At 37.7% G+C, this 11,960-nt stretch overlaps 2 protein-coding genes across 2 annotated transcripts; one reads left to right on the top strand and one right to left on the bottom strand.

Annotated features, from left to right (window-relative positions):
• Window positions 1–272: 272 nt before the first annotated feature.
• On the top strand, window positions 273–2,911 carry LOC306851943 (homeobox protein SIX3-like). Its single transcript, XM_079388478.1, has 2 exons — window positions 273–1,083; window positions 2,066–2,911. Exons 1-2 carry the CDS (start codon window positions 392–394, stop codon window positions 2,253–2,255), a joined length of 882 nt encoding a protein of 293 aa, XP_079244604.1. The 5' UTR covers window positions 273–391; the 3' UTR covers window positions 2,256–2,911.
• Window positions 2,912–7,610: 4,699 nt separating this feature from the next.
• Window positions 7,611–9,689, bottom strand: LOC306851944 (homeobox protein SIX2-like). Its single transcript, XM_079388479.1, has 2 exons — window positions 8,917–9,689; window positions 7,611–8,189 (listed from the first exon to the last, which is right to left on the bottom strand). Exons 1-2 carry the CDS (start codon window positions 9,474–9,476, stop codon window positions 7,877–7,879), a joined length of 873 nt encoding a protein of 290 aa, XP_079244605.1. The 5' UTR covers window positions 9,477–9,689; the 3' UTR covers window positions 7,611–7,876.
• Between the last annotated feature and the right edge of the window lie 2,271 nt (window positions 9,690–11,960).

Consider the following 11,960-nt stretch of genomic DNA (forward strand, 5'->3'; position numbering starts at 1 on the left):
ATACTCGCAGTAATATAGCAATATTTCACCTATTAATCCTCCTACCGTCGAGTGAACTGGCGCACCATTCGCCTGCTTGAAACATCCCGCAGTGAGTGGCCAGTTCTGATTGGAGCGATGATAAAACCCCGCGCTCGAAGCAAATACGGAGAAGGGCAGCGCGCACTGGCTAATGACTGGCAAGCTTGACAGTGATTGGCAGGGCTGCCATGACAACCACAGCACGACACCAGGAAGACCAATAGAAAAGCGAAACAAAATGTTTCACCGTTGCACTCGAAGTTGATTAAGGGTAGATATTACGCGTTCGGTGGCACAGCAGCGATAGCGTCGCAAACACGACTGCGTTTTGCCGTCTTTCCCCGTCTGTTTGTCTCTGTCCGGCGACTCCATGGTTTTCAGGTCTCCTTTAGAGCTTTATCCCTCACATCTTTTCCTGCCCAATTACGCGGATCGCCCTCTGCTTCTAGCGGGCAGCATTCCCAGAGCGAGATCCCCGGAGGACTTACCGATGTTTCAGCTGCCCACCCTAAACTTCTCGGCGGAACAGGTGGCCAGTGTGTGCGAGACGCTGGAGGAAACCGGGGACATCGAGAGACTTGGACGTTTCCTTTGGTCCTTGCCCGTGGCACCGGGAGCCTGCGATGCCATCAACAAGCACGAGTCCATCCAGCGAGCCCGAGCGGTGGTCGCATATCACACTGGAAGCTTCCGTGAATTGTACCACATCCTGGAAAACCACAAATTCACCAAAGACTCTCATGGAAAGCTGCAAGCGATGTGGCTCGAAGCGCACTACCAAGAGGCAGAGAAGCTGCGCGGTCGTCCCCTCGGACCCGTTGATAAATACCGGGTCCGCAAGAAGTTCCCTTTGCCACGGACCATCTGGGATGGCGAACAGAAGACGCACTGTTTCAAGGAACGGACTCGCGGCTTGTTGAGGGAGTGGTACCTACAGGATCCTTACCCCAATCCGAGCAAGAAAAGGGAACTGGCACAAGCCACTGGACTGACTCCCACTCAAGTGGGCAATTGGTTTAAAAATCGAAGGCAAAGAGACAGAGCGGCAGCTGCCAAAAACAGGTCAGTTTAATGGTTTGAATTAAATTCGGAGAGGAAATCAAACGAATACTTGCGTAGATATAAAAGCAATGTGTAAATCTCAATAGACAGAACGATGTTCTCGATCTCAGAACATAGAAAGAAATCGAACAATATTATTTTAATTTATATTAATATAAAAAAAAACAATAGGCATTTTGATATTGCTTTTGCATTTGCAGCATTAAAATTGCAGACATTTTCTTGAATTGTTAAAGCTTTAGAAAACGTGTTATTTTATTTGGCGTTTTGAATGTAAAATAATGACTACATGTAAGGGTTTTAGTTATTTAAGCAAACAGGAAAATAATCATGACAGCACAACAGCAAAAAATCAATTCGCAGTTTAGTTATGATAATTGATTTCATTTTTTTCCGAGAAACAATCAAACATTTTCACCTCCTTTGTGATTAAAAATATTTTATTTATATATGTATATATTATATACATAAAATATAGCTATACAATAACATATACTTGTTTTGAAAAATGTATATTTGGCAGTGTATTTACCATATAGATTTCTTTAATTGCTAAATAAATTTACCAAAAACAAACACACATAATTTTCATGTAGTGTAAACTTGAATAGCCTAATCTAATCAAATATATACATAATGCCATTAAATATGGCTAGAGCTCATTATTTATAATTAGAAATACATTTCCATTTTTAATTAATAGAAATGAGTGTTTATGAAAAATAGGAATGTTTATGAAAAATATGCGTGTACAATATTAAGCGTGTACATAAATATAAATTGAAACATCCTTATATAAAAATCGACTTGTGTAGCTAAATTGCTTTTTCTCTTTTTTGGTGTGATCTCACATTTAAAATCAGGTCTGTTATTATTAGACACTGTAACCCGTCGAATTCGCACAATACCGTCTGTGATGTATGTATAGTTGAATATTATATTGCATAAATAATCTTATTTTTTGACCTCCTTGTGTTTTTAGGCTTCAGCACCATGGGCTGGGTCAAAGCGGCCGGCGCTCCATGTCAGAGTCCGGGTGCACACCGCACAGCTCGGCGGAGTCCCCTTGCGCGGCCGCCAGCCCCACTACCAGCGTCTCCAGTATGAATGAACGAGGCGACGGCGGGACCATTCTCTCAGTTACTGACAGTGACTCTGATTTCGATGTATGATGCACCGTCAGACAAATATGGAACATTTTTGCCCAGAGAAAAATAAACTTGTGAGACATGGGGGCCGGCCATTTTGCCACCTTGTGTTCGACAAAAGGAGAAAAGCATGCTGTTTTTCCAGCGCTTCAATGGACTGACGCCCTTTCCTTTCATTTCCAAGGCTTAAACTACCATTTTGCATGTTCATTTGTGAATATTTTGCATTTTAAAAGGCATTTATGAAGTGGAGTCTGAGAAAGTAGAACTCGATGCTCAATGAAATGAGTGAACCGGAGAGACAATTTTGTTATTTTGTGTTTATCAGACAATCGTTGAAGTCAAAAGCACCTTTATCCCCCCTCGTCTTTTACTCGACAACAGATGTTCATACTAATTTTATCTCGAGATTTATATTGAATTGTCCATGTCTGATTCAAAGTTTTCCTTAGGTCTAGGCTTGTCTAGATGCTTGTATGATATCGCAATTACGCCACACTCTTTCCTGCAAATTTCTTTATGTTGTGTCCATAAAGCGTGAGTAACTGTCTGTTAAGTGCTTGGAGATTTTAAGTGTCTATTCATTCTGCTTGTTTTTATACTGTAAATGGGTTAATAGCGCTGAAAACACAGTGTTATGGGTCACTTTTATGCAAATAAATATAATTTAATATAATGACTATTAGAGGATTATTTGTTTATTTAATGAGTTGACATTGTGGCATTTTGTCAAAAAGGGAAAACATATATTTGCTATTGTGTACATTAGTTTCTTCGTTTTTATTTTTATTTTTATTTTAGGAGCGTCTTAATCGTATAGATAGCGCGAACATGTCCACGTTAAACAGAACTCAAAAAAGAGTCGAAGAGGTGTTGTTGTTGCTTTCGAGCGTTTATTTCTTTCATTCTAAAAGTTCGTTCAATTTCAACTATTATTATTATTATTATTAATAATATTTATTGTTGTTGTGGTTGTTGTTATTATTGAGGTAGTGGGATTGTTCATTCGTGCAAACAAGTTTAAAATAAAATGAATTATATTTAGCCTATAAATCTAAATAAAGGGAGAGTAGCTTACAGCTTTCGTGTTGCCTTTGCACATGTATATGTATTGTCTTTTCCATATTGATAATTGATGGAAATGTTTTATGCTTCTGGAAAATAACAATAGAAAATATTTGTAAAACAGTATAGGAAACTATACTTTTTAAAAATTGACGAAGGTAGTAGCCTACTATGTAGGCAAAAAAAAAAGTAAATAAATACTGGCAAATAAAATGAATTAATACATTACAAAGCTATAAATGAACTAATGTTTTTATTGATTTATTTTTAAATAAAATAAATAAAAATGAAAAATAAAGAGAAAACCGATCATCAAAGTCCGACGTGTTAGAAGACAAAAGAGACGAACAATTATGATCATGAATCGTAAAAGCTTGGGTGACCATGTACACACCTTTAATTATTGATCTTGTTAAACACAGATGAAACACATTACTATTAAACAAAAAACTGAACGTGCTTGTGGACATATAACGTTAATATACGAAATAAAATAAACGTTTTATTTTAATTTATCATATTATTTTAGATTTAGTACGTGGAATTAAATTAGTGCCACCACATTACTTACACGTTATTCCAAAGAACTCACTGTAATCACCTCAGTTTTAAAACATTTATCTGTCTAATAATGCCATCATTCAGTTTCATCCTTCTCTCTTACTACCACCATAAGGCTAAATAACAAGAGGATGGTTTGTTTGTGTGTCCTAATAGCATTCCATATAAGAGAAAGAGTATGTCGTTTACTGTGAGAGGATTTTTGTTCCCTCTTCTCCCCTTTGATTTGATCGCTTAACTGAGCACAACTTTTTATTCGTGTTTATTCACGCGGCAGTTCCCCTTGACCTGGATTCATTGCGCTGCATTGAGCTGCGCTATAAAATCATCTAAACACGACGCGCCTCTTTAGCACGCCAGAAGAGCAATTTAGTGCAATTTCAAGGCTACACTTAAGTTTAAACTTAACATGTTAATAGTGAAGTAAACGTAGTGAAAAATGACTAAATGTGATTGCTGCAGTGTATCTAATGTCTACTTCACATTTTCTGCTTAATTTGATAAATAGCCGATATTAAATGAATCAATTCATAAATTAACCAATGTGGGAAAATATTGCCAATTCGATTACAAATAATCAGTCTGTGTAAATAAACGCGTTTTTAAACAAGCAACCACTCAAGTCACAAGCTCTGGAACAAAAGTTTATTTCGCTTGAGGATGCAACAGCAGCCAACGCCGATCGAGCGACTTCCGTTCAGATCAATATCGGACGGTAAATCTACAAAAAATAAGAAGTCCTTGAAATTATCATTTATTATAGATTTACATACCACAACACATGTAGCTAATCACAAAAACGGAAGTGTTGTTTTAAACATCTTAAAGGCCTGTCAGTTGGCTAACTGTAGCCTATTAGAGCCCTAACAGAATATTTGCGCGTGACTGTCTGAGGAACCTCAAGAAACTGAGGTTGAAAAACAAAATAGAATTGTATAATTCGCGCACTCACGAGAGTGAACGCATGTAACAGGCCTTTTGACCTTAAATTTGCAACTGCATATAGGATCTCGGCCTCGGCGAAAGAGCATTCTGATTCTTATAGCCTAAAACATTTCACATCACTACTTTGTGAAAGTGTTGAATTTACCTTTAAAAATCGCTTGTGGTTATGTCATTATATTCTTAAGCGGTGGTAAATGTTTGCGCCCAAATATGTTTATACACATGCTTACACGGCTGACAAAGCTGTCACATAAAACTATTTTATTTCAGTGTGAATCTGAAAACGACTTTAGTGTAAAGCTTTAGGAAGTGCGACAAATGTGTCATGAACTTTTTTTTTTTTTTTTTTTTTTTACAGTATGAAGCCTTTATATCCTATTCATGTGCTTATGTCGCCATCATGCGGTGACTATTTGGATAAAACAATCTCAAACAACAAATTTATTTTAAAAAAAGCCGAAAAATTACAATGGACCCCAGGTTGTAACTTTGGCACCACTTGGCGCCACCCTAAAAGTTTGCAATTAATCATGCATTTCCAATTTTAGCGGGTTGAAATGAGTGAAGTCGAGCAACCTTTAAAAGAAATGAATTTAATTGAATGTATTGTAATGAGATGTGGGCCTTGTAAGAAAATTATCTCGTGTTTTATTCTCATTTGGTTTTCAAATGTTTGATTAAAGACATTGTTTAATTTAAAATGATTAACATAAAAATATGTAAATATTTAATCCTCACTGATTTGTTAGCTTTACATCTCTGACTCCATAACGTAAGGCCTAAGCACTTTGTTGACAATAACAGTAATAAATTCCAGTAGAAAGATGAGAAATTCCTGCTTTCACAAGAAAAATATGTGAATAATGCGAATCCTGTGATAATGGGGTGGTTTGGGGGAGTTGTGTTCCTTCGTATATTAACACACGGAGATATTCAACTCAATTCAAGTTTATTTGTATAGTGCTTTTCACAAGACAAATCATTGCAAAGCAGCTTTACAGAAAATTAAAGTTTGTGTTTTAAAGTTTATACATTATATTTAGTAGTAGCTGACTATATAAAGTTGATGTCCATATGGCAGAAATGTATAGGGAAATCATACAGTTAGTTAATGAAATGTAATCAAACAGATAGTAAACACTATTAACAGCAATGATTATATGTTGCGATCAAACTTATAGCAAAATTTGGTAGTTTTGTATGTTGTTTCAGGGTTGGCATCATTTAAGGTCATCTTGGGGTTGGCATCAGTGTTTGGTCATCTCAGACCTTTGTAAGGTTGGATCCAGGCTGAAGCTTCTATAATTCTGGGATGCCAATCCCGTGGCAGAAACAGAGAAGCAAATAGAGACAAATTTTACATACAGTAGCTGATGTTCCAACCAAGCAAAAATGATATGTTCAACCCAAGCGAAAGAATGATAATGTGCATTTGATCAGATATAACTGAAGTACAAGGTTATGAGATACATTATATGAATGCTTGGCTAAAGAGATGTGTCTTTAATCTAGATTTAAACAGAGAGAGTGTGTGTGAACCCGGAACGCTCTTAAAGCACTACCTTCTTTAGTGGACTTTGCTATAGGTACTACCAAAAGACCAGAGTTTTGCAACCTTAGGGAGCGTGATGGATTGTAGAGAAGACTACGCAGGAACTATAGATCGTTAAGGGCCTTAAAAGTAAGTAGTAATATTTTGTAACTCATACGGAACTTAATAGGTAGCCAGTGTAGAGATTGTAAAATTGGGGTTATATGATCATATTTGCTTGACATTACCTGTAGCTTGTTTATTGAAGATCCAGTGCTGAATAGTCCACTCTGGAGCTCATGGATGCATGAACTTGCTTTTCTGCATCAGAAACAGGTAACATGTTCCTTGGCAATATTTCTAAGATGGAAGAATGCTGTTTTTGTAACATGGGAAATGTGATTTTCAAAAGATAATTAGCTGTCTAATATAACACCCACATTTTTAACTGTAGAACAGTAGGCTACATCCGTCTAGATGCAAATTGTAAGCTAAGAGACTCTGTGTAATGTTTTTAGTCCAATAAGTAATATCTCTTGAAATAGTTCACATGATCTCAGTAATGATTTTCATCTTTATCAGGGAAACCGAGTAGGTTTAGACCACTGCTTATAATTACATACCGTTACCAATAGGGGGCAGTATATGTTCATAATTTCATAAAAAAGGAACAAAATACAAGTTAAAAAAGAAAGTTGCAAAATGTTATGCAAAAAAGTGAAATTCTGTTTTATGTCATATAAAGAATTACTATTAGTTTCATAGCTCTTTTCGTTCTAAGCAAAATCAAAGTTGTACTAAAACTACAACTTGCAATGATGTTTAATTGCACCTTTTTGTACCGCGCTGAGTGAAATTACCGATGAAAAAATATGAAGAATGACCAATTATTGTAACAAATTGTGCCAAAAAAAAATCAATATATTGTTATAATTAAAGATGAAAAGATTTTTGGAGTGCTATCTTTTAACATACTGCACTTTACCAAATAATAAAGTTATCAATTGAACATGGACAATCATACATTTTAATTAAAGAAGAAAAAAAAAAAAAGGGTTTATGTATCCAAACATGGCAAAACGCCATGCGTTATGAAAGAAAATCCTTTTTTTTTTTTTTTTTTACATGCTATCATGTTTCTAATATAGCCTACTTATTATTGGCATTTATTGCAATAATAATTCAGCAGAAGGGATTCTGTCCGATCCGCTTTCGATGAAGCTATTAAAATTGCATATGCAGTGACCTGTAAATATTCAAGGAGACCACACATTTTGACGTTATTAAATATATATTTTATTAGTTCATTTTATAGCTAGACATATCAAAAACTATCCCTTGATTACACTGAATTGTTACAGAATTTTTATGGAAACAGTTTTCACGTAGGCCCGTCATCTGGTAGTTCTTGGATTGTTTTTATTTTTATTTACTTTTTTTTTTTGTCTAATGTCCTCTAAAACTTGACTAATTAAATGTTTGGTAGCCTATGATAACGAAGCTAGTAACTGGGGGGGAGTCAAAGATGATGTGTTTTTATTTCTTATGATCCAAGTTCCACCAGGCTGGCCGTCATGGGGTTGAGAAGGCCGTCGTGCATGGAGAAGTGGTGGTGGCTCTGCGCGTCTGAGGCGCTGACGGGGATGATGGAGGCGCTGGGGCCGGGCGGAGGCGCGAAGCTGTGCAGGGGTGGCAGACATGAGTTGGAGGGCATAAGGATGGCTGGGCTCATGGAGCTGTGATCCGGGGTCGCAGCGGGAGATTTGTCGTCCTCTGAACTTTCACATAGAGATTTGTTTTCGTTCATGTGAGAGGTCAGTGGGTTGTGGCCGTTTGGATTTGCACCATCGTTTTCCCTGTTGGAGCAAATCATTCAAATTCATTAGCGGGCCAGCAAAAACAACAACCACCGCTCACTGATGGACATATAAACACCTGGACCGCGCATGACTAAACGTGGCAAATAAAATAGGATAGGCCTACTGGAAGACATTTTTTAAATTTCAAGCAAAAGCTATAAACCAATTTATATCAATGTGTTTTTATATTTATTAATTTTATTTTCATACGTTAATCATAGGTAAAACTCTTCTTCAGCCCCGATCAGTTTAAGTGAGATTAGATGATTTTTTTAAAATATATATTTTTTTAATTAAACATTTACACAAAAACCCAATCTTTTATAGATTAAAGAAATATCTGTTTAGATATTTCTGTGACTTTAGCGTCACTCATTAATTAAAAAGGCAGGTGACAAAACCTCCTGCATCAATTGCCACCGATGTAATCAAATTAAACACATTTATTAAACGTGCTGCTGCGGTTATATAGCCTATTTTCTCAAAGCCCAATTGTTTTTAAATCTTTGAGATTCAGATTCTTCTATAATAGGCCCATTCAAGACTATAATGACTTATTTTATGTCTTTATTAATGTCTTTGTTCTACCCACAAGTACACTAATGAATGCAAATATTTTTATTTATTTTGCATTTCTTTAGATGGCTATACAGTCATTTTAGTGAGCATTCCTCCGCTGTTCGCTTTTTTAGCGTCTTCTTGAGAGTAATGGTGTTCTTCCTACCTTTCCTTTGCTTCTGCTGCACGGTCCCTCTGCCTCCTGTTCTTGAACCAGTTGCTGACCTGTGTCGTGGTGAGGCCGGTGGCCTCGGCCAGTTCTCTCTTCTCTCTCGGAGAAGGGTACGGGTTGTGAGTGTACCACTCTTTAAGCACACACCGGCTCTTCTCCTTAAAACAGTAGCTGGTCTCCTCTCCATCCCAGATGGTTCGAGGCAGCGGAAACTTTCTGCGCACGCGGTATTTCCCCACTGCGCCCAGAGGACGACCGCGTAATTTCTCCGCTTCGATGTAGTGAGCTTTCAGCCAGAGCTGCTGCAGTTTAGGGTGGTTGTGCGGAGAAAACTGGTGGCTCTCTAATACTTTGTAGAGCTCCCTGAAGTTACCCCGGTGGAAAGCTACCACGGCTTTCGCTTTCAATACGCTCTCGTTTTTGTGGAGGTGCTCACAAGCAGGTAAGGACCACAGAAAGCGTCCGAGACGTTCGATACTCCCACCTTGCTGAAGGACCTCGCAGACGCAGGCAACCTGCTCTTGGGTAAATCCAAAAGTTGTTGGCATAGACATAGTTCAAGGTGTCCCGCACGTATCTTAAAGTTGGTTTTTAAGGAAATATCCACTTGGGAAACTCAAGCAACGAAACTCCCCCAACTGAAGAATTTCAGTTCTTGATGTACATTTTCCATGAAAAGATGGTTTAAAATCAGTCCACAGCAAAAATCAAAAGCAAAGCCAACAGTTTGAGTCAGTGTCTTGCATTGCTCAATCAGTTGCAGTATCATGACGCGCTAATAATTTCATTCTTACGCGCTCTAGTCGCGCGCAATAGATTCTTTCCTAGACTTAGCTATCAGCCCGCCCTCTGGTTATCATATCTCTTACAGAGTGCCTAGTGTGTAAGGACGGCTAGCGCATCCTCCTGGGGAGTCATACGGGCAAGTGTGGAGAGAAGCTGTGTCGCAGAAACTGACCCTGCCTCTTGGAGATCGAGTGGCACTTGGATGGCATGCACCTCGGGGGAAGGAGTGCGCGCAACACACTCCAAAACAGACACTGCTGTATTATAATCTCAGAATAAAGGGGGAAATCAATAGCTACGCAGTGAAATGTTTTTGTTATTTTTAACAAAATGTTGTTTGCGGGAAACTACTGCCTGAAAATGTCCTTTTGATTACTATAGTTTCATTTCCATGTTTTGTTTGCATATAGGCGACACGTGAGTTTAGGCTATGTCATTTTCTAAACTAATACAAAATCATCAAAATAGTTGTTCAAGATGCAAATCTAAATAAAGTTAAATGTGAGAAACATAAAGTAAATGTGGAGAAAAAAAAGAATAGTTTTATTAGTGATGGATGGCGGGCACCAGAGGTTTGCTGGATTGATGTTTGTGACGAGAAGTCTCTGGTGTCGTGTATCTGACGAGTTATTTTGGAATGTAACGTGACTCCAGCGTACTTTTTCATATGGACATTGTAATTCTAGCATTTGGTTCCAGAGGGACACAGATATTTAGTAAATTCGTTTTATGGTGGGCTAATATATACAGTATACCGAGTCGTGAAAATATTTGGATGTTAGTTTGCATATGAAAGCAAAACATATTAGGCCCTTTTAGACCGGATATGCTGCACACTGGTGTTAATATATTTTATTGCATTACCAAATATGGCAGTTATAAAAACATTACTGTAATATAAAATGGAATTAACATTCTTAAAAATATGTATAGGTTGTTTATTGGTTCTTTAAACTTATTTAGGTTCAGCAAAGAATTGAAGAATAAAAACAATTTTAAGTTGTATAGAAGTTTTTGATGTTACATTATAGATTCTTCAGATTAGTGTTAGAATAAAGGGTACTTTAATCATAGAACCTAAAAAATGATACCCTTTATTCAAAGAGTAACCATATATAATCTCACATATGTATTTATGCATTGTGTTATTGTCATATTCAACCATCTTAGCTCAAATATGCTCAAGTTAACTACTGATATATTCAAAACAGAAATATGATGAAGCATAATATGCACAAACAGTGGTCACGTATTTCCCCAAAGAACCTTTACATTTGCATGGCATGTTTCACGTTTGCATTGTGGGATATTATGTTACGTATTTTACTTGTCTTTTTGTCCGCACCCATCTCAATAGCCTACCGACACACATGCTCATTCTCACACATGTGCATGCAGACGCAAAGGGTTGAGTTTTCAGTAAAAGGACCTGATTGATTATACATGGCTGGGATCATTTTCCAGTGAAGGGGAGGAGGTGTCTGAGCAGCCGTTAGCCAGTCTGAGACCTCCCGAGGGCAACCGCAGCAGCAGAGATGGCGATTGTGGACGTTCAGAGAGTGTGGACGTTCAGCTCCCAGCAGGACAGAGGGAGTCAGTTTGAGTCCATTTTGAAAACCATTCTTTATTCAGAGGAGCTGCTCCACGCTAGCTTTGCTGTGTCATTCTAAACCATGCGTCAGAGACAGTGAGCCGAGCTTGGCTGCTGTCTGGGGCTCCAGCCTCTGACCTTGATGATGGAGATGTGAGGAGATGATGGAGAGAATGTTTGCCTGCTCTTAAAGGACTAGCTTACTCTTTAATGAATGAATTATTGTGCAATGATTGCTGGTTTCTCCTAAATGATAGTTCACTCAAAAATGAAACTTCTGTTATGGGTCTCCCCATCACATCTTTCCATACTTGTATAACTTATTTCTTCTGCAGAACACAAAATAAGATACTCTGAAGAATGTTTAGAAAGAAGAAGTAATGTTTATGTCCACACAATGAAAGTAAATTGTATGCCATTGACTTTCACCGTATGCACCAAATTAGATTATGTGTTCTGATCTTTTTTTGTGTGTTTATGAAGGTGCGTAAATAATGACAAATGCTTAAATTTTTTGGTAGAATATACCTCGTGGTATAGTGGTATAGAATATACCTCGAGTCGTGGCCTAATGGTTAGAGAGTCGGACTTGTAATCCGAAGGTTGCGGGTTCGAGTCTCCGGCTGGCAGGAATTGTAGGTGGGGGGGGGTGAATGTCCAG

This window comes from Barbus barbus (assembly GCF_936440315.1).
Source record: "Barbus barbus genome assembly, chromosome: 32".
Taxonomy (NCBI): Eukaryota; Metazoa; Chordata; class Actinopteri; order Cypriniformes; family Cyprinidae; genus Barbus; species Barbus barbus.

Excerpts from the sequence above, each read along its gene's own strand:
- LOC306851943 (XM_079388478.1), top strand. The coding sequence starts at position 392 with ATGGTTTTCAGGTCTCCTTTAGAGCTTTATCCCTCACATCTTTTCCTG. Across the intron at positions 1,084-2,065 it reads GCGGCAGCTGCCAAAAACAG|GCTTCAGCACCATGGGCTGG; the intron begins GTCAGTTTAATG and ends TTGTGTTTTTAG.
- LOC306851944 (XM_079388479.1), bottom strand. The coding sequence starts at position 9,476 with ATGTCTATGCCAACAACTTTTGGATTTACCCAAGAGCAGGTTGCCTGC. Across the intron at positions 8,190-8,916 it reads GCAGCAGAAGCAAAGGAAAG|GGAAAACGATGGTGCAAATC; the intron begins GTAGGAAGAACA and ends TTGCTCCAACAG.